The sequence below is a fragment of the Phaeoacremonium minimum genome, assembly GCF_000392275.1.
Source record: "Phaeoacremonium minimum UCRPA7 unplaced genomic scaffold PA7_03_scaffold_583, whole genome shotgun sequence".
Taxonomy (NCBI): Eukaryota; Fungi; Ascomycota; class Sordariomycetes; order Togniniales; family Togniniaceae; genus Phaeoacremonium; species Phaeoacremonium minimum.
The window spans coordinates 5,831-28,520 of record NW_006921485.1 but is presented as its reverse complement, the minus strand read 5'-3'; the positions used below and the strand labels follow the sequence as shown (position 1 = coordinate 28,520).

General features: G+C 37.5%; 1 protein-coding gene across 1 annotated transcript; it reads left to right on the top strand.

Moving 5' to 3' along the window:
• Positions 1–284: 284 nt before the first annotated feature.
• On the top strand, positions 285–2,079 carry UCRPA7_8270 (putative efflux pump antibiotic resistance protein; the record flags this gene model as incomplete). Its single annotated transcript, XM_007920787.1, has 4 exons — positions 285–440; positions 500–1,225; positions 1,287–1,704; positions 1,766–2,079. The coding sequence occupies 4 exons, from the start codon at positions 285–287 to the stop codon at positions 2,077–2,079; spliced, it is 1,614 nt and encodes a 537-aa protein (XP_007918978.1).
• Positions 2,080–22,690: the final 20,611 nt, after the last annotated feature.

The following is a 22,690-nucleotide window of genomic DNA, read 5'->3' as shown; positions in this document are numbered from 1 at the left end:
TGACAAACCCGCTTAGTTGGGTTATTTACACAACATAAAACCGCCGCAAATGCCAAAAGCACCTGCGTTGCACCCCTTCCAGCAAGGGTGCCTAGAAGCACACAGTCTACATCGTTGTAATTTCTGACACCGAGGTATAAAATAAGCAAGCGCCTGTTGCTCGCCGTCGATCGAACGTGTTTCCTTTTCGACAAATACAATACAACTCGAAAATAATGGCAAGCTCCGATTCCAACCCGGGGTGGCAGCGGCACGCCGATAATTCGTCTGAGGGCTCGAAACCAATGGACACAGAAAAGGCGGCGGATGGACACGTCCCGGGCCTCAATTCAGTCGAGGCTTTCAACGAGCGAGCTACGACTGAATTCCCTCATGGCATGCGTCTTGTCCTGATCATGATCTCACTTATGCTCAGTATCTTCTTGGTATCTTTAGATAATGTGAGTGGCTAGCCCTATCTGTGAGAACAAATCAATTCAGCTAATTCCCTTACCACCAGACTATCCTCGCCACTGCCATTCCCAAAATCACAGACGAGTTCCACGGTCTCGACAAGGTAGCATGGTATAGCTCAGCATACTTCATGACCTTTGGAGGGTTCCAGTCAACGTGGGGCAAGTTCTACAAGTACTTCTCACTGAAGATATATTTCATCGTTGCCATAGCCCTCTTTGAGCTTGGCAGCTTGATATGCGCCGTTTCGCCGAACTCGACAGCTTTGATTGTTGGACGCGCAATTGCAGGCCTCGGTGGTGCTGGTATTGGATCAGGCGCATTTACCATCATTGGATTTATTGCAGAGCCGCAGAAGCGGCCTGCATTGATCGGGTTCACCGGGGCGACATATGGAATCGCTGCTGTGCTGGGCCCTCTTATCGGTGGGGCCTTCTCCGACAGGGTCACCTGGCGATGGTGCTTCTATATCAACTTACCAATCGGTGGCTTGGCTACTGCGATTGTTCTGATCTATCTTCGGATCCCAAGTGAAGCAAAGCCAGCTGAGGCTAGCTGGAAAGAGAAGTTTCTACAGATGGACTTTCTTGGAGCAGTTCTCGTCATGTGCTTGATAATCTCATTTATCCTGGCACTCCAATATGGTGGACAGACCAAAGCTTGGGATAGCAGCGTTGTAATTGGTTTACTCGTGGGCTCTTTCGCTATCTTTGTTACCTGTGTCACTTGGGAGATATATCAGGGCGAGCGTGCCATGGTAGTCTTACGGATAGTGAGTTCCTCGTCTTTGAGCCTGGTGCCGAAAGCCCGCCAATCTGACAAACATGATTTAGTTCAAGAAGCGCGAGGTCTGGGTCAGTTGTATCTTTCAGTTCTTCTTTGCTGGTACCTACTTCGTTGTCCTCTTCTACCTCCCGATATATTTTCAGAGCGTCTTCGACGTTAGCCCTATTGGATCGGGCGTACGCAACCTGCCCTTCATCATTCTGCTCACGATTGCGGTCATTCTCCAAGGCGCTGTATTAACCAAAATCGGCTATTTCACTCCGATCATGGCTATCGGAGCGGGGCTTACAGCAATTGGCTGTGGCCTGTTTTATATGCTCGAAGTCGACACTTCAGTCGGAAAGTGGGTTGGATATCAGATCTTCACCGGCTTTGTTATAGGAATAACATTCCAGAACACCCTCACAGTAGTTCAAAGCACCTCCACGCCGGAGGACATGTCGTCCTCTACCGCCATGATCTTTTGTGAGTTCTTCCCTCATCAAGCGACTCGTAAAATAGGACTTCGATTAACCATAAACTGCAGTCTTCCAAATGATTGGTGGTGCGTTCCTCCTTTCAGCAGCGCAGTCAGCCTTCAACAACACGATAATAAGTACCGCGGCCTCCACGGCTCCTGGGATTAATCCTGCGCTACTCCTGGCAACCGGCGCCACTCAGATTCGCACGGCTTTCACACCTGCACAAGTTCCAGGTGTCATTGCTGCGTATATGGCAGGTCTTAAAGTCGTCTTCGCGATTACGATTGGAGCTTCTGGCTTCGCTTCTCTATTCAGCCTGTGCGGAAGCTGGAAGAAACTCCATGCAGAGGATATGAAAGATGCTGGCGGGGCTGCTTAAGAAGCTCTCAGCACCCGCTGTGAGTTTCACATATTTATCTCTCAAAACGGCCAAAACGGCCAGCGTGGTAACTATGAAGAGTTACTACCTATAGATTGTTTTTTCCCTTCTCTATAAGTACTCGTGTATAGATACGGTTTAGATTCATTCTGTTACTTTATTAATGTGAATTATAACCATAATTCTACAAAACAATAACTTGTCAAGCTAGCTAAAGTTGACCTCTTTAGCTTTCCCTAATAGTCCACGCATTTAAATAGGCGAGTAGGGACGGAGTGTTCAGTGGGGTGGAACGAACCCCTTTTGAGCCCCACTGCTTACTTAACCACGGAACGGAGCGTATGAGTAGACCGGTGATTTCGCAGCATTTCAGTGATTATTGTTTTCGGACTGAATTCTGTTCTCGATTTAGCTACAATATAAGCAGATAGGTCGAGATACAAGGGTCTAAAAGATAAATTGCGCTCAGGCCTTTCTGCGCAAATCCGATGTCTTGCTGAAACTACGTACTCTGGAACGTATCCTGTGCCGACCCCCATCGACAGGGCGCGTGAGCTCACCTTCGGTGACAGAAATGGATTTTGGCAGGTTCTATGTTCGTCTCCGAGTATGATGGCATCCGGGGCTTGGTTACATCATATTCCACATCTACCAGCACGGCAAGTTCGTTTAAGTTAACATGAGGCTATAGACGGATCATCTCTGCTCTTGTCCCGAATGCTGATTGTATGGCCCCAAGATTCACATTCACATCAGCATGCTTGTTGTGCCTGTATTATAATGCTCCAAAACACTCACTCTTTCACGTACGACCATACTCAGTAGAAAACATGGCATCCCGTCCGCTCTGCCTTAATTAAGCTGCTGAAGGCTGAACTAGTAGTTGGGTCGGTGACGACCAGCGAATCCTCGGTGTTGTACGTTTTCTTACTTTTTTTTTCCTTTCCGTCCCCTTCTTCAACCTCCAGAGAATCAATTCGCCGCTGCCTATTGGCCTCGGGAGATTGCTCGCCTGTGTTTCGATTTTCAAGAACTAATAGCACAATCGCGCACAATCGCGAAACGGAGATACATGAATGCGGTAGATGAGTTGCAACTCAAGCGACGATCCGGACTTCTCTGTTGACAAGACTTTCTTGTTCAGAGGATCATTTGATAGCTCTATTGTACACTGAATCTTGGAAGGAGCTTATTAGTACATCTTTCTTATGTCCTCTTCAATCTTGGCCCAGGCTGCTGGCAGCAAGATCCCGGTCAGCCAGTAATTTTCGCCAAGGTCTTTACCAAGCACCACAACTACATTTCGGGATGTTGAGCTTTGCCGCATCGACTGCGCATGGTGGTATATCATGGTACCAGGCGCGTTGGTTCTCTGCTGCCCTGTCTCGCCAGGACGCACAAGAGCCGGGCTGAAGTCGGCCGTCTTGAAAAAGTCGGCCCTGGTCCAGTTGGTGAAGGGCATCAGCAGGGCATCCGACTCACCACACAACACCATCGCCGGGTCGCTACCTGACTTAGATTCCCGCCGCATCTCGCGCAAGAAGGCCAATACCTGGGGCTCTGTCGACTGCTCCAACAGATGTCGGCGGTTCTCCAGAGCGATGGGCCCTAGGAGTCCTGTGGCGACCCCGGGAGACAGGAAAGTGAATGCACCCACCGCCATGTTCTGGACGTAGACACCCGAAGCCTGGATCAGTGACGGAAGTCGAAATCGCGCGTTGAGAGCATGAAGCACCGTCACTGGTCGAGGCTGTGGCAAAGAAGAAGCCACCGCACGCAGTGCCCATGCTGTCAACACATCGCCCTCGCTGATGAATGGCTTCTGTTCCCCGCCATCCTCGGCGGCGAGGTCATCCTATGCTTGACGTCGCAGCTCCACCCAATACTCCCTTGTTGTTAGTGCAGGGTCGCCTGAAAATCGAAGCCTAGGGACCTGAAAACCGATGCCACTACACCAAGAGCTAGGATCCATAGTCGGCACGAAGGAAAAATGTCACCGACACTGATGTATGTAATGCTGGCATAGACGTTACTTGTTGCTGGCGATGATGTCAAAGGAAAAGTGTGTTTTCCGATCATAGAATTAATGAAGTAAGTTGATGATGTTTTACCTATGATTAATAGATATTATTAGGATATTGATTATATTGATGATCTCTATATTATTAATGACTTTGAAGATTTGAAGATTTGTTTGATCTTGATATTTAAAATAGACGTTAATTTAACAGAATGTCATATAATGGAGAAATGAATATATATGGTGAGCTTATTCTTCTTTATGTCTAGAGGATATAGTAGGTAAATCCTATAAGTCAATTAGAGGTACTAAAACAGAGTCTCTATCTTTATAGTATCTATGTCTAACGTCTTTGACTATATACTATCATAAACTTAAATATATTTTATAAGATAGAACTCTCAACTTAAAGAGTCATTTATATCCAAATTATAACCTTCTTTTGAGTTCAGACTATATCCTATAGATATTTGTCGACCATTTATTTATAAGCTTTGGTTATTAGTATATAAGCATAGCCTTGGTTGCTTAACTGATCACTTTTCAAGAGTATTTGCCAGAGTCAGAAGTCTTTCTATTAAGGCAAAAGAAGAGCCGATTTCCAAGCGTCTAGATATGGCCAGACTCTATCATTAGATAGACTTAGGAGATTAGCTAGATAGGTTATTATGGTAGTAGACGAAGGGACCGGAAGGATGCTTTGGCTATAGAATGTAGCTATACTGTCGACTAAGTATCGAATGATCAAGCAGATAGTAGAGTGATATAGCCTTAGCTAAGATTAAGAAGCCTCTGACGATGAGCCTTTATACCCCTAGATAAAGCCTATATATAGGCTGGAGATACAATCTAACGACAATATCCTTAACGACAATAAATGTCTTACTTTCGCTTTAAGCCTATACTCTCGACCGTATAGTAACGAAAGATCAATAGATAGACTAGCATCATACTGGTGGAGACTAACTATATATCATCAGAGAATACTATTTGATGAAATATAAGTTATATTCGGTCTTAAAGTAGGCTTTAAGTTATTTTTAGCGTCCTTAAGTTTCTTTATTACTTTATTAAAGCATATTAAGGCGTATCGAGACATTCTATAACGTCATTCAATAAGATAACTTATATTATAGCCTTCATTATATTATATCCACCTACTTAAAACAGATAGAGCTAACGAATATAACCTTCTAAATAGCCAGACTTTTAGGAGGTGATTATGGCAGCTTTCAGCACCTTTGGCTATAGCAACCTAGTATTCAACCTAGTCCTTACAGACTAACGGCTGATAGACATTCTACCTTAGAGGCCGCCTATAGCATCTGGATATTGATAGTGGAAGCAACGATCGACTTTGGTATATTTGAATATCCTAGGATATTGAAATATATTGGGGGCGTTAGTATACTATCATAAAGCTAGCTATAAGTTGAGCCGGCCCTTTATATATATATTAAGCCTCTATATGATAATGCCTTATATTGTCGATTGGCATTGTCTATTTATATAATTTTGTATATAGACTATAGTAAGCTATAATGAATTTTTCTCCTAAGCATTTTGATCCTCTCATACGAAAGCTCAATATATATAGTATGACCACTATAGATATCGAGAAGATACTAACAGTCTATTAAAGCTTAGAGATTATCTAAAATAGTTTTATGAGAATACTCTAAAGATAGCGGAAGCTATAGTAGACAAGATTTATGATATCATTAGAATATAAAGCTCTTAGACGAAGATATCTAAAGCTAAAGTAGAAGCGACAATCATTAGTCAAGAAAAGTCCGATCATACTTAAGTTGCCTAAGAGAAGACTAATGCCAAAAATGCTGAGTATATGTCTACTCTTATGTTAGCCAAGAATAAAGAAGACTATCATCCGAAAAAGCTTAGAGAACCACCGTTTGAATAGGTTGTTATATCCTATCCTGACGATTTATCAATATTCAATCCTACCAGTAAAATGGCGTAGATTGGCACTAGTAAGAGAAGCGAAGATTTAGACACTCCCAGCTATCTATATATTATAGTTCATTCTTTTCAAGCAGACGATATTTATCACAATCTGTTTATGCTATAGTTATAGAATGATAGGTAGATTACTACTATACTTAGCTAGATACTGTCTGAAATTGAGATTTAGCAAGATATAGTCCTAGATTAGCAAATGCTGGCTTTAGAAGAATACTCATATGCTTTCATAATTTAGCGTCGAGTCAAAACATTAGAGGCTTTCTATAATGATTTTAGTTTAATAGTTTTAAGTATTTTATAATCATAAGATTATCAAGATAATATATTCTCAAATACTTTACAAAAATCTTTATTATTGACTATCTTATCGTTTAGCGAGACTATTTGCTTCTTAGAACTAGCATAGAGTCAGAACAAATGTCTATCAAAAGAACTTCTTACCTTAAGTAAAGACATAGAAGATAGCCAAACGAAAGCCATATATAATCTATAGATAAGCAAATATAAAGAAGGCAAATCCTTAGATACTCTTTAGTCGACTATATCATCAATAGAGACTAAGATAAAAGTCTAAGTTAAGATATTTATAAGCTTAGAATAATAAGTAGCAGTCGAAAGTAAAGAGAAGGACGATCCTTTAAGGATCCTTAAACCATCTATTTCATCAGATGACAGTCAATATAAACCTTAGGTCAAGCTGACAAGAGCCTAAAACAAGCAATATCTATCTTAGAGCCTAAAAAGGGCCAATATTTTAAGTATTGTCGAATCAACTATTCTATCAAAGATAGTTCAAACTAAAGTTTAAGTTATATTGGAAGCCGAAGGTAAGCGGCGACTAGATATTAAATCGATATCAATAAGTATGCTTACATTAAAACCTATAGGAGGCATACTATATAGTATGTCAGATTTGATCATAGATACTATCAAAGATATAAGACTACTTCATTGTCAGAAAGAAGTATCAGACACTATCTTGACGAAAGTGTTTACTATACTATAGCCTAGGTTAGATAAGGCCTTAGCATATCCAGAGTATATGTAGATAAGTAACCAATGGTATCATATTCTATGATAATATAAATCAAAATCTAAGGTCAAAAGTATGAAATATCTAGCTAGCTATATGGCTACTGTAGGGTCCTACGATATAGAAGTCGAGACTAAGCTTACTTAGAGCCACCCAACGAGAGGTAATAGGAAAAAAATGGCTATAACTTATGTCCTAGTTAGATAGCTTAGTGAGAATTCGAATGAGGACATTGGAAACGCTCTTGACGATGATTCTACCCTCTCTAGCATTATAGAGTGGGAGAAACAAGCACTACTTAATAACCTATCTAGAGGGCGAAAACTAGTATAACTAGTAGGGATACTCAAGTTTGACATTCTTTTTGGTTCTAAGACTTAGTAAGATTATTGTCTTTACGATCGCTAGATACTGACATTGGTAGATTATAGATCAAGCTGCCAGATAAAGGGTTTGATATTTTGTATAAACAACTAGCTGACGATGCTTGGACGATCCGGATGTTCTCTATTCTTGACAAGTAGGTCGTCCTTATTATTGACAAAGGTCGGCTAGATACTCGCCTATTTCTAGATAGTCTTAAGTTAGAGTCTATTATGGTAGTAGAGAAGATATCCTTACTGTAGGCATACTTTGTAATTATAAGTATGAGTGGTTAATAAGAAGCTTAAGTTACTCCTGATCCTACGAGTATAGACTCTACTTTCTTAAATAAGGTTATAGATCAGATGTTCTAGAGATTTGGCGAAATTCTTTAGTCAAATAGTTTAGAAGAAAAGGAGTGTCTTTTTATGATAGATATAGTTAATATAAACTATAATTTACTTACTATACTCAAAACTAAGATATAGCTCGATTCGTAGGTAATCATTATAATGCTAACGCTTATTGACAAACCATCCTCCATTCATACTAGCATCAGCATTCTACTTTATAAGTAGGACGAATAAGGTAAATAGATTCTCAAAACCAGACCTTTAGTAGGCTGAAGGAGTAAGATCGACAATCTTCGGCTTAAACAGAATGAAAGACAAAGTCAAAGATACTTTTATCCTCTCAACTTTCGTTCTATCAAGGATGACTATAGCTACTTTACTCTCTTGGAAATCGACGAGGAGACTAGGACAATTTACTATTATAATTCTCTAGTAAGTTAGGCAGTAATCAGCGGAAGATTAAGGACTACTCTCGTAAAAACGGTAGTTCAAATATGACCATCTTTCTAAGTCTTATTGCTAGACTAATATTCATATAGAGGGAATTCAAACACCTAGGTTTTGAATATGTCGATATAATAAAACCTACATCAGTTTACTTATACTAAAGACTTTCACTAATTATTGCTAGCCTACACTCTAGCAGAAAGATAGGTCTAATTGTAGGGTCATAATTATCTATAACTTTAGACTATAGTCTATAGGGCTTTCTATAGGAACTTAGGACGGTATAATAGATAGAGATTAGAAGAGGCTTATCATAATAAGAGATTTTCAGGCTATTATCAAAGATAGAAAGTTGGCCTTAAGCCCTACTTCTAAGAAGCGTAAGCTTGAGAATACTAAGCTAAATATTATCCTAAGATAAGCCTCAAAAAGGAATATAATACCTAAGAGTTGACACTCTTAGCAATTAATAGGTTAAGACCTCACTTGATAGGAGAGACAATTGATGGCTGTCAGATGACCTGCCTATAAGAATAGGTCTAGAATCAAGAGAGAACCAGAAGCATAAAAGGATACTCTAAGCTTGCTTTAAGAGACATAATATGGTAGTGATTGATATATATCAGCAGACTCTATATGTTTCAAACATTCTAAAGATAAAGTATAACCTAAACTCTCGAGGGTCAAACCAAGCGATATACTTTAAGGCTGCTAGTTTTACTTATGTTATAATATACTTGAAGTGTTAGATAGTAGAACTTGGCGGTAGACAGAATTTCATTAAGTATGGTGCTGCTTTTATTATCAAGCGATAACCAAGTCTAAGAAAGCGTTATTTCCTTATATCAATCTATGAGTCTCTTAGTATCATCTTACTAAGATTGATTACACTGATTTAGCCCCGCTTCTTTCTACCATCGTCATCGCCACTTATTCATCAGCTGCTGTTTTAAGTCTAGAACTTAGGAAAATATACTCTACTTATCAAAAGGCTATAGGATTACCTTAGTGTTAAGAAAGAGCTAGACTGAACAAGAGTCTAAACGGCAGGCTATTAACTCTATAGTGGAAAGCATGCCCTTACCATAGACTTTGACAGTAGGCTAAAGCATCTATAACCATATGAAAAAGGATTTCTAGGTACCACTAACCAAAGTAATGGCAGCAAGCGATAGGATATAGAGTTAGTAGCGTTAGATAAAGTCAAATAGCTTATCCTTTAAGATCTAGACACTTATAAGATCGAGTCGATAGAGTCTACTCTAATATAAAAGGCTAAGGGACAGCTTTTTATAAGAGCCAGTCGACATAATATAGATAGATAGTTCTAAAAGGTTTGGAAAGAATAAGAGAAAGTCGAACAAATTGGATATAAGGTCTTTGAAGCTAACGAGCGATTTAATGTATAGACGATGAATAGTGAACTAAGTTGGCAAAGACGACTGGTTCTATAATTTTAAAGGTCCTTAGATAGTAAGGCTTGATAGTCTTAGAAGCGCTACTATATACGATAGCAAATCAAAAACAATCGTCTCAATAGAGTCCTTAAAAACAGGAACCATGTTAGTTGAGTCTCGTAAGGTTATATAATGATAGTTCTTCAATAGTGTTCCTTTCTAGATATAAAGATATACAATCGTTAGAGCCTATACATTTGGAAATAACTTTAGAAGAAAGTATAATATAGTAGAATTTGTGACCAGATCTTATATATACTCTTTGGCTACAAACCATTGATAATTATTATATATCTCGTCTAGAGTAACCGATAGATAATTTTAGTCTAGTCTATTTAGTAAGAGTAGGTGACTCTCCCACTCTTTATGTAAATTTATATAGAGCCATTTCCTATAAAATAATATAACTTCTTTGATGACCATCATTAAGCCATATAAGGATAAGTAGAGAGAGTCTAGATAGCAAATATACTATAGGATATTAAGGACTTCTACCTATCTAAAAAGCGGCAAGAATCTTACTACCACGAATGTATGATATACTAAGCGAAAGTTTGACAAATCCAGTTTCGATTATAGACTCTCAACAATCTAAACGACTATCTTTATTAACAGTAAGTTTATAGTTGCCTAAGCTTGCTATAGACTATATCGCTTGACTTAGGTAGGCTAAGCTAAACAATAAGCTATGTTGCCTTCTTTTATAGGATTTTATATTTGGATAATGAAAACCTGTTTTGATTGTAGGGTGGTAGCCAACTTACTGTCTTACTAGAATATCGGTTAGTTAGATATAAACATCAATTTTTATTTTTATTTTTATTTTTATTTTTAGATATTGATTGACTTTCTAAGTTTATATAAGACTTGACTCACTTACGAATACTTAGTAGTATATTCTTAGTTATAATTAAAAAGAAGGATTTACGATAAATACTATTCAATCTTTATTTGCTAACGTCTTTATAACCGTCAACTTTCTTGATCTCAAGACATTTCCAAGTATAGCCTAGAGCTCTCTCTCGAAGATGTCAGAATTTGGCTACTCTTTTCTATACTTCCTCTTTCGTCAAGCGTTGAGGCTTAGCAGAGTAAGAGGCTTATAAGTGTAGATCTTCGCCCGCTTAAAATCTATGATTATAATGCTATCATTATATATTAAGTTTTGTATATTCATATCATAGTGGAGGATTTAAAGCTTATATAGACTTTGATATACTGCTATGACCTTAGAGACTAAAGAAGCTTTGCTAAGATTGTTAATATACTTAGACAGAGGCTTCCTACCATCACTTAAGAGCAGTATATACTTATGAGTATAGCCATTATAGTAGTATGATAGATTAAGGCTGATGATGCTAAGACATATAGGGATGGTCTGTCTCTAAATCATACGAATATGCTGGTAAAGCTTTATTTTATGATTCAAACGTAGAAGATCAGCCTCTTCTACTACCTTAGCTATAAGCATATATTTATAGATAGACAGATGGATCTTAAGGAGAGCTTCAACTGACTTCTATAGGTAAAGTAGGATGGCATCGACATTAGGACCATGATCCTCAGCCAGTTATATATACAGTCGATGTAAGAACTTTGTTGGAGATATATAGTATAGTCTATGACAATCAGCGTTAGGATAGGTCTCGTTAATAGGTCCTTTGTAAGCCAACCTAAGAAGATATTGGTGGCTATAGTATGGTCTGTCTTAGATCCTTATCCTCCTACTATCGCCTCGATAGCCTCTTTCTCGTTTAGTGCTGATGGTATATACCTTATCTAGCGTCAGCGTCGACTCAGATCCCTTCCCCTTCCCCTTCCCCTTTCCATCTGAAGGGGTAGGCGGATCTAGGGTTAGTGAAGATAGTCTAGCTTTGTCATCGCTTTCATCCATATAGCTGGGCTTATCGTCGAGAGGCTAGCATCGTAAGTGGGTGCGAATAGGCGAGTAGGTAAATGCTTGCCAACAAGGAGGTTTGTAAGGGGAAGCCTAAGGCTCCTTACGAACTGTCTTAAGGATCCTACTCAATATATCGTCGTACTCAACAGCCTATATATCAAGATTAGCGGCTATGTTATATTATGTCTGTGGAGGTAGGTCTATATAGAGTGACTGAAGGACGAACGTAAACACTTGTACGACAGCTATATAGTATAGTTAAGACTTGTCATCGTTAAGGACATTAAGATTCGGAATATATATATAATAGTAGACTATGGTAGGATCGTCTGGGATATAAAGGAAGATGAAAGTCTGTCTAGTCGATATATAGCCATATTATATACCCTTCCTAATCATATATAAGAAGAGTTGAGTGACGATGGTAGCAGCAAGCGCCTATAATATAAACTTAAAGCTGTCGCCTTCCTTATTAATTATATTATGTTTGAACTAGATCTTCGTTACTAAACCTATGATGATCTTATCCTATAGTAGTTTATACGACATCTTATACTTAATCATAGTCTTAGGAATGTTTGTGCCATCTGACATTATATAGATATAGAAATAGTCCGCTCGATTGTCCTTACCCTTCGGCTTAGTCTTATGTAAGGCCTTATAAACCGATATGCTGGGGGCTGATGCTACGTTCGTAGCTGTACCTTGACTAAGCAATATATCATTCAATGATTCCGAAAGGTTATCATCTTTGTCGCTAAGATTTGTATGGCTCTCGAATGTCATAGTCCCTCTAAGGTTAAGGCGCTTTTATACCACTATATTATGATCGACAGTATCAATCAGCTTTTATACTATATTCTTGACAGTGTTATACTCATAATATTGGAGCCCTTGTTTGCTGCTGATAAAGCTAAGTAGAGATTGTATATAACTCATCTAATCCTAAGATGGAAACTGATGGCTTAAGATGAAAGAAGGCTCTAAGAGCTGATCCTATATCTTCTCTTACTATAAGGGAAAGTCGCTTTATAAGATAATTCGTCAAGGAAAGACTTAGTCAATAAAGTTCGTTATATCCCCTTATATCGTTAGAGATTGATTTATGATAATATAAATGGCGAAACTTAGGTTATGACAATCCCTAAGGTATAAGATGAGAGTTTATAGCTTATATAGTTATTATACTTATTTAAGTTGACGCTTTGTTTCTTTACGCTTACGTTGCTTGTCTATAAGCTATTGCTAAGCTTCTATAAGAGCTTATTATAACCTTAAGATTTTGTCTACTATAATATACTATATCTATAGTAGCGAAGCTTTAAGAGCCAGTCATATTTGTTATATCTATCATGTCACCTTGCAAACACATATTAGGTATTAGTATATATAGGCCAATTCGCTGAATACTGTTTTCTGCTTACTAATATTTTGTCTACGTCTACCCTACCTAGCAACATAACTGTTTATAGTTTTCGGTTTTTGGTTTTCAGTTCTTTAGAGAGGTTAGAGCTTAAGAAGAAGACAACTTCCATTTCAGACTATCTATATATCACTACCATCGAAGATACTTATATCGCTACCGCCACTCAAATCGCCACCAACATATAAATCGCTACCGACACTTAACCTACCTCTACCACTCAACCTACCATCGCCACTCAAACTACTGCCGCCACTTAAACCGCTACCATCACTTAACCTACTGCCAACACTCAACCTCTGCCGCCAACACTCCTCTATAGATACTCAAACCATAGATACTGAACGTGCCGACACTTAAAGTGCTATCGACACTTATCTACCGCTACTTAACCTACCAACATCAAACTTTCCGACACTAAAATCTGTCGACACTCAACTTACAACATCAAACAAACCTACGATAGTCTAAGCCTTAGGATTCTCAAGAATGTAAAAATAATAGAGCCAATCTGGTATAACTAAGTTTAAGCCAACCACTGATTGAACTAACTAAGCAATATACTTATATAGCTAGATCAAATCTGATGGATATTGTTGGATAATCTTAAATCTAAGGCTTTTGAGTGTCTTATTATCTATCCTCCTATGATCGTAGCTTTATCAAAGTTAATCTAATTATAAAATCATTGAATGACAACCAAACTTATATAAAAGCCTTAGCTATATTTAAGTAAATCAAAACTAAAAGGAGTGATAGTCTAGCCAGTCTTTCCTAATGCTGTATAGTTTGCCTATGCTTGATCAAAGTTTGTCTTAAGATTTCCTTTAAGGTAGATATATAGACGTTAAGAACAATACTAGCGTTACTATACCTAGGAGTATAATATATGATTTTTCTTACTTTCTTAGATTTGACAATGTTCTCGACAGTATCTAGTATATATGTCAGCTGAAGCTAAGCAAGTCTGGCTATGAAGGGATTGGCTAATTTGTCTATGATAATACTCTCAAGAGCCTAGAATATCTTAAGAACTCGATCGTCAGAGCTAGAAATCTGATATAATAGAGTGGTATTATAAAGTAGCAATATCTATATCCTTAGAATACTCTTATAGTCGGGGATGAATCTATTCAGTATATCTTGCCTGACTATAGTAAACAAAGATATAGATTCAGAATATATGATAATTGCTATATCTACAAGACTGTAAGATGCCTTAGCTCTTTCTAGCAGTATAGATATCTTATCTATATCAATGTTCATAGGATCTCTATCTATAAGTTTATAGCTTAGATCATCGCTCTTCATTCTGATAGATATCATCTAGGAAATATGCCACAATCATAGTGAGAATTCTATAGTATATTTATATATCCTAAAGGAAATTGCTGTCTCCCTTCTATATTCTATTTCCTAGTATTGTCTCTTAACATCGACTGAGTCTATAACAAATAGGAAACAATAATAAGGACCTAGCAGACTATCCTATAAAGGTTGAAGACTTAATCTTAACTTACTAATAAATCAACTTCCAACTCAATTCGACCATACTTATAGTCATAATATACTCTTATGATAGCTTAATACCCTCCTTTTCATTATGACGAAGATATTATATCTACTTTCCCTACGATTATAAACATCTTATAGCGACACTTAAGACCAAATTGCTTAGCATTCGACCGTCAACACTATACTCCCACTATAAGCCATCACTCTCATCATACTGGTGGCCCAAAACAGATATAAAGAATAAGATCAATTATAGTAAAGCTGGCGGTATAGGCTTAAGGCGACAAAGCCCTAAAAGTCGCAAATACTACAAAGGTCACCGGCTAGCCAGCCATACCGACGCTAAGGGGTCTAAAGAACCCTATAGAATGGATCTTGATAGGGATAGTATAGTGTTTGATTCTCAGACTATGGATTTAGATCTTGAGGCCAACGCTTAAGATGGCGAACGGACTGTCCTAGCTATAGGAATCTTAAATATAAGCGTAGATACTTAAGAATAATAGGCTTCTCCTTCGAGTATCTATTCGGCTGGCCCGACTATTTATATTATAAGACGTTCGTTTAAAGTTGATATATAATATTAATCAATTAAAGAGTATAAGAAACAATTTTACTATAAGTTCTTAAGTCTTCTTTATCTGATAATATTGATTATCTAGATAATCTAAGAGGCAACTTTAATATATATATTGACGACAAATAGATGACATTTCAGCTTCAATATAATAGTAGGATACTTAGTCATCATCATACCTAGATTCCTCAGTCATATACTGGATTTTGCAAACATACGGTAGATTACGAAGGAGATATAGTTTAATTAATCAAATTGTATTAATGATAATAATTTAATCTAAGAGGGGAAAGCCAAAGCAAGAGTCATTCTAATAGAATCAAGATTATAGAGGGTATAGCTATAGTCAAGTTGAGAAGGGAATCTTGGCTAAAGCATCTTTCTCCTACTCTTCCTCCTCCTTTTTGATATAGGGCTTACTATTGTTGTCCTTTGTCTTATTCTATTCTTTACCTATCTTAGCGTCTTTTCCCTTCGTGACTTTCTCTTCATCCCTCTTTAATGAGAGGCTAGCCTCTAATATAGGCAGAGGTAAGCTAGAGTCATTATAGGATATCTTAGAAAAGCCAGTAGATCTGATAGACGAAAGAAAGCCGGTAGGTTTAGGTCGAGATCTTGAAAAAAAATTGTTTGATTTAGTGGGTTCACTATCACCAAAGATGCTAGAAGGTTTAGAAGGTTTGGAAGGTTTAGTAGGTCGAAAACTATCGAAGATGCTGGAAGGTCTAGTAGATTCAGCAGGTTAAGCACTATCAAAGATACTGATAGGTTTGGTAGATTCACTGAATCAAGTACGTTTTAACATCTCATAAAAGCTAGTAGATTTGAGAGGTAGAGGGTTGCTAAAGATGCTGAAAGGTTTGGTAGGTTTAGATTGAGTACTACTAAGTAGGCTGATAGGGTTGGTAGGTTCAGTAGGTTGAGTATGTCTTATCATCTCAGAAAAGCTAGTAGGTTCGAGAGGTGGAAGGCTGCTAAAGACGCTGAAAGGTTTGGTAGGTTCAGATTGAGTACTACTGAGTATACTGACAGGGTTGGTAGATGCATTTTTTTGAGTACTCTCAGACCTCTCGAAAATGTTAGAAGGTTTGATAGGTTTAGGACTATTGAATAGGTTGAATGGTTTAGTAGATTAGATGCTCCCAAGGATACTGATAAGTTTATGACTGTCAAACAAGTTGAATGTTTTATTAGATCGAATGCTCCCAAAGATACTGATAGGTTTGTCATCCTTTAGGAAAGGGCGCTTTTATATGGTAGGTAGATATAATATAGCCTCTAATCCTTTTAGGATAATGAGTGGAATAGTATTGGCGATCAACCAAAACTGTTTATATATAAGACCCTATAATTTAAATCGGCTAAACACCTTTTGATTTTGTTTCTCGATCGTTATCTTATCCTATGCTTCTTATAGTATGAGAATGCCTTCTTTCATATCGTTTAATAGATTAGCTTTGCTAAAATATGTTTTCATAAAGTGATCTTAAGCTGTAGGATCGGTAGGTATATAATCGGCGAGAGCTAGGACTAGTATATATTCTCTACTCTTCTATAGTCTATAAAGCGATGTAACAGATAGTATTATAATGATTATAAAGGAAGATAGAACTTTAATATAAGATGCTAGATTTGACTTAGAATATAGCTTAATATATAATATCTTGATAGAGATAATTCGAGCTGCCTTTATATAAGATAATAGTGTCGAAACAAGAAGTAGAATCTAGGGCTGGGCGTAGGCTTAGGAAATAGAGGCTCGGAAATGGGAGATAGAAAGGGTTTAACTTATGGGTATTCATTTATATAGCTATATAAGAAGACTATATTATAAGTTATGAATTGCTAAACTATGATAAGCTATATAGATGCTTTGTTTACACTCTGAGTATCTTGCAAGGAATGAGTTTATGCCATTACCTTGCCTATGCAGCATATATAGGCGGGGCTGCCACCTCCTCTACTTTCTCAATTTCATAAAGCCTACATATACTATGGAGGTTATCGATAGCCGGCCGGCTCGCTCCTTTAGTTATATGTACCCACAATTCTACAGCAACCGGTATATAGTCCTCGAAAGGCGATGGCGTCGTGAGGATTCGGTGTATATGGTCCGTCAGACTCTCGATAATCTTGAGACAGACTCTCGCCAAACCTTGCCAGCACTAAGCTGGCGCTCCTATGCTAGGTACCAAGAAGACGATATGGCACTTTGGAAGAAGATTGATATATAGAATGAGAGGATTAGCCGGCATCTTAAGTGGCAAGATGGTAAGATATACGATTCTAGAGACATAGGCAAGTATGTCAGGTTCATATTATCGTAGGGGGATAAGCCGATCGGAAGCAGAGCTTCATTAGAGCTAGACGATCTTCGACACGACTCGCTAATCTACTATAGGTTCTGTAGATATATCCTTAAGGATTAGGTAGGGCGTCCTAGCCTGCTAGTGTAAGGTCTGAGTGGTAGATACTATATATACTTACACTTTGGCACTGTTGGGCGGCAGAGGTTTGACATTCTATATGATAATAACATACGTTCTAATAGTCTTTATCAATTTATATTTTTATATATATATTACTCTACTTATAGTCTGTGCTATATTATATATTATAAGTTAAGCTAGGATATGATCGATAGTATATAGTCATATTGCTAGACCTTTTTAGATTAGGCGAGCTCTATACGAATAAGATATACCAATCTTCACTGCCTGCTACCTTCTAGGCTGTCTTCATCTCCTTTATTTCCAACTTTGTTGCTATAGTTCCTCCTTTCTAGCCTGCCGAAGATGTTGAGTATATCGTCAAGCTGCTTTGATCATCTCATTATAGATATAACGTTAAGGAGAAGCCTTCCTTCTAAATGATTATGCCAGATTTTACAGTCGAGTATGTTTGGTAAGTTTATGCTTAGCTGTTTCCAACGTAGAGAGACATAGTTTAAGTGTTATGATAGTATCGTTGCCTAAGTCTAGAGTTAGGATTATTAGTAAGGGTGCTTACAATATGATTTATAGTATAGCTTATATAGTGTCTTATAAAATAGCTTGTCGTATTGTGACCTATAGTGGAGTTGGATAAGACTTTGTGCTGAATATTGTGAGCTGTATATGCCTTCGCTTATAGATATATATCTAAGCAAGTCATACAAATAGTGTAGCTATGATAGGTATAATATCTATATATCTTATGTTTTTCGTTTACTATTTTTTATATTCTATCTTTTATGATATGTTAGGGAGGGGGCTTGTCGAATGTAGTATATAGGAATCAGGAGATAGAAACTAGACGATTAAGAATAAACATATATCTTAAAAAGTATATTTTATAAACTTACTATATCGTCTTAAAAGCAACTTCTAGATTCTTTATTTTCGCTATCATCTAGTTTCGAAAAATCATACTATCTAAGATCACCGTTTCACTCTCCCTTATCATAATAGTAGTGTCTTATATACCTTTACCAAACATATGAGAATATAACCAATATGTCGACCTAGCATAGAAGCCATTTTCTAACCAAACATCACCAATAGGTATAAACTAGCCTTCGTCTATTCTAGATTCGTTATAGCTTATTGAGACAAAGTTGCTATTGAAATTAGGCTTATCTCTAACGTATGTCTTCTCTAAACTTGCTATAGCCGCCGAAAGCAAGCTAGCTATCATAGAAGAATAAATCGAGTTTTAAAGTAGTAATCATCAAGCTTAAGCTTTCCTACCATAAAAGTATACCATCATTATAAGATGATTTATGATAAAAGTAATCTTTTAAGGCTAACGAACGATACTGAAATGGTCTTCAAACGCTTAGGCTTACCTATAATCTGTCTCATCTGGATTTACTAAGACTTTATACTATACTATCGAGAAAAGTCTAACTTTAAGAACGATCGTACTTTTAGATATACTATTATAACTCAAATTATAAGTATTCTTACAACTTAGATTTGTTGCTTTACTCACTCTTAGATTAGATATAAAGAGGGCTATAAGTCCTGTGATATTTATCTTAGCATACTTTTGTATATAGATTATTTAGGCTTAATATGTGAAGATAGTATATAAGCTGTGATTTTTCTAGTACTTTCTATAAATAAGTCTTATAAATCCAATCTTTATTTCGGCTATAATTCTGTTGATACCCCCGTCTGATTTATATAAAAAGCCTTCGACCTTATCGTATGATCGTATTTAGCGGTTAAGCTTTCTATCCTTATGCTAATCTTATAGGATAATACCTTAAGTATCAAAAGCTTTCCCCTCCTCCTTCCTTTCTAATCAGGGGTGGCTGATGTTATAAATTAATCTTACTACCGAGGCCTAAACTTCTACCTATTTTATGATGTTATCATTCTCCGATCTCTGCTTTCATTCATGTTGGTTGTCTAGCGCTAAATTGGAGCCTATAATATAAGCACTTAGGTGGGCCTAAGTATAGTGCTGTCAGCATATATAGCGCACCCTACAGATATAGCTTACAGCCTCTTGTTTATCTAGGTGATTCTCTTCTCCATATTCTGGCGCTTATCTGACTACTAGCATTCTCCTTGATTTGTCGTCTATCTCCTATTTCCTAAAACAGTTTTCCGATTCTTATTATAATTCTCTGTTTTCCTATCTTTATTGATGTTGGTTTTTAAGCGCTTAATTAGGGCCATTGATATAGGTACTTGGTCGTCCGATTGGGGTGTCTGTCAGCGTTTATATAAGATACCGCCAGCGTAAGTCGTTTGGAAAGGTTATTAATCTTTTATCGTTGGTGGTAGGCAATCCAGACGCTTATCTAGCTACTAACTTCTTATATGATTTGCTATCTATTTTCTATTCTTGAAAACAGATTCTTATTCTTAAGAATGGCTTCCCACTCGCTATTTTCTATCGATATTAGTCGTCAAACGCTTAACCAGACCTATGATAGTCAAGCTGACCTACACCTAGCATAGGCTCATTCGATATAGATTGTAGATCTAATCTATTGGCTGGACTGTAGGTATTCTTGGTAGATCGAGTATATCAGTCGGGTATATTATGAATTGACAAGCTATAAGTATGTCTACTTAATAGAGGACCGACTTATTATATGAAAGCTTTATATATCAAGCTGATTTAAATATGAAAGCTATGGTAATATATTTTGAATTGTAAGTTTATATAAAACTGACCCCTCAAAACTCTTAATCTAGTAGACCCTTTATAACTTTAATATATTATTTATATAAGTTTCAATATATACTTATGACTTAATCCTCTATCTACTTTAAGATCTTTGACTTCTTTAGCAGAGACCCTAAGATAGTGTCGGCCCTACATTTTCCTTCTAGGGAGATCCAAACCTAATCGCTGGTATATAGTACTCTAGGTTATATTCTTGATAGTGTTTATATCAGGTATATATAAGCATCGAATTAGGTATCTAGGGTGGGTGAGGATGGGCTAGACGGCCATATAGAGTTGGAAGACGGTGGAGAATCAGGTGGTAGGTTCCAGTCTAGCGAAAGGTCCTCTGACTATGACCTATTGGAAGCGGTCCTATAAGGTAAAGCAGAGGATGAAGGAGAGGAAAAGGCCGACGTAGCCGAAGACAATGACGATTGAGAATGACTTCGTAAGATCTGCAATTATCTATCTTAACAATCCTTAAGGTTTGTTGGCCCACTATAGTCTACTCCTGCCTGATTCAAATCTAGGACAAAATCTAGATATATATTGAATATAAGGGTTTCTCCATTATGACTTGCCTAGATCATAACCTATATGTCTATATTTTTAAGGTCGTAAGCTTTGAGGAAGAGTCTATTCGTATGGGTCTTAAAGCTGTAAGCAGGGTCTTAAGGCTCTCTCCAGTCGTAGGCTATTTCGTCAAGGCTTTAGGAAAAGATGAGACAGACTCTAAGGTTAAGATTCTATAAATAAAAGCTAAGGTAAAATCTAAGATGAAACTAAGGGCTGATAATGGGAGCAGAATCTTGTTTCCTACTAGTTTATACTAACTTTATACTAGATAATAAACTCATATATTTTATTTTTAAAGTAACTAGAATAGTAGATTTAACTGAATATAAAGTGCTGACAGACCCCCATTTCCAGTTCTGGTTCCTATATTCCCCTTTCATCCATCTTAGCAGCTACTTAAGCACTCTTAAAGCCATAAGACCCACCTGCTTGAGGCCTTTATAGCACTATGTTTCATGATAGCTGTCTCTTTCACTAACGTTATATATCTTATTATGTCGTATGCTATCGTTGCCATACCTCTACTCTTTATCATTATATGCTTTCTTCACTCATAGCTTTAGCCAAAGCTTTGTATACTTACCACATACTTCAAACATTCGAGGCTCCTATTCCTTCCTATCATATTGGACCTAACATAGCTATACTTCTCGTTACTTCTACTCTATATTGCTGCTAACATAGTTATTCTTTATGTTCCCATAAGAGACAATCAGCCAACTTTAGAAAAGAAGTCGACCTAAGCTGCTTTAATGAATCTGGCGATTCTATTTCTTGCTAGCTAGACGAACCTTCTTATAGATCTATTGTAGATCCCTCTCTATACCTTCTACTTCGCTTATCGCTAGATTAGTATAGTTATGGTCGTAGAAGCACTCCTGCACACTATGCTTATATTATCTTACTAGAGAGACCTTAACACCTTAGGACAGTCTAGGCTGTTGGTATATATCCTATGATACTAGCTATCGTCGATATTCTAATATATCTAAAGGCTATAGAAAGCCTTTTACTGATTCTAATCGTCTATCCTTAGTTCTTTAAGAACCTTTGATAGTATCTTAGCAAGGTATACTTAGTCTTAGCTTTAGCGACGCTGGTAGAATGGATCTGGCATATCCTACTCTAGCGTTCGACTTTTATAAAGGTATATAACCTTACCATATGCAGGCTCTAGTGTTCGACGTATGCCTATAGACTTAGCTATATCTTCGTATCCACCCATAATCATAGGATCATCGACCATATATAGGAGGATGGCGAGACTACTAGCCTTAGGTTGACGATAAACAAGCTGATATATATCTTTCCTAGATACTACTTTTATATCTTCTTTCAACGTCTACTTCCCTTCTATAACCTACTATATGGCTATCCTATGATGCTACTCTAGAGTAAGCTAGGACAGTTTAGTAAGGGCTAGGCTATAAAGCTATCCTTCCTCATCTCCTAGAAAGGCCATCATCGCCTACCGCTCGAACATACCAGAAAAGACAACTCGATTCGGCTCGATAGGCCGTATGGTAAGGACCTTCGCCTTCAAGAGTATGAGAACGTCCTCCTTATAGCGAAGGGTATGGATATAACCGGTATCCTGCCCTTTATGCTCCACTTGGCGGGACAACAGCGATATAACGATAAGGCATAGGATCCTGACGCCCGGCTGTATGACTCGGATGAGGCTGTCTTCTATAATCTAACATACAATGTCGACATATTCTGGTGGCTCAAGCATAATGGCTAGGAGAATTAGGTTAGGGATTAGCTGAGGGCTCTATAATAGCTTAATTCTACCAAT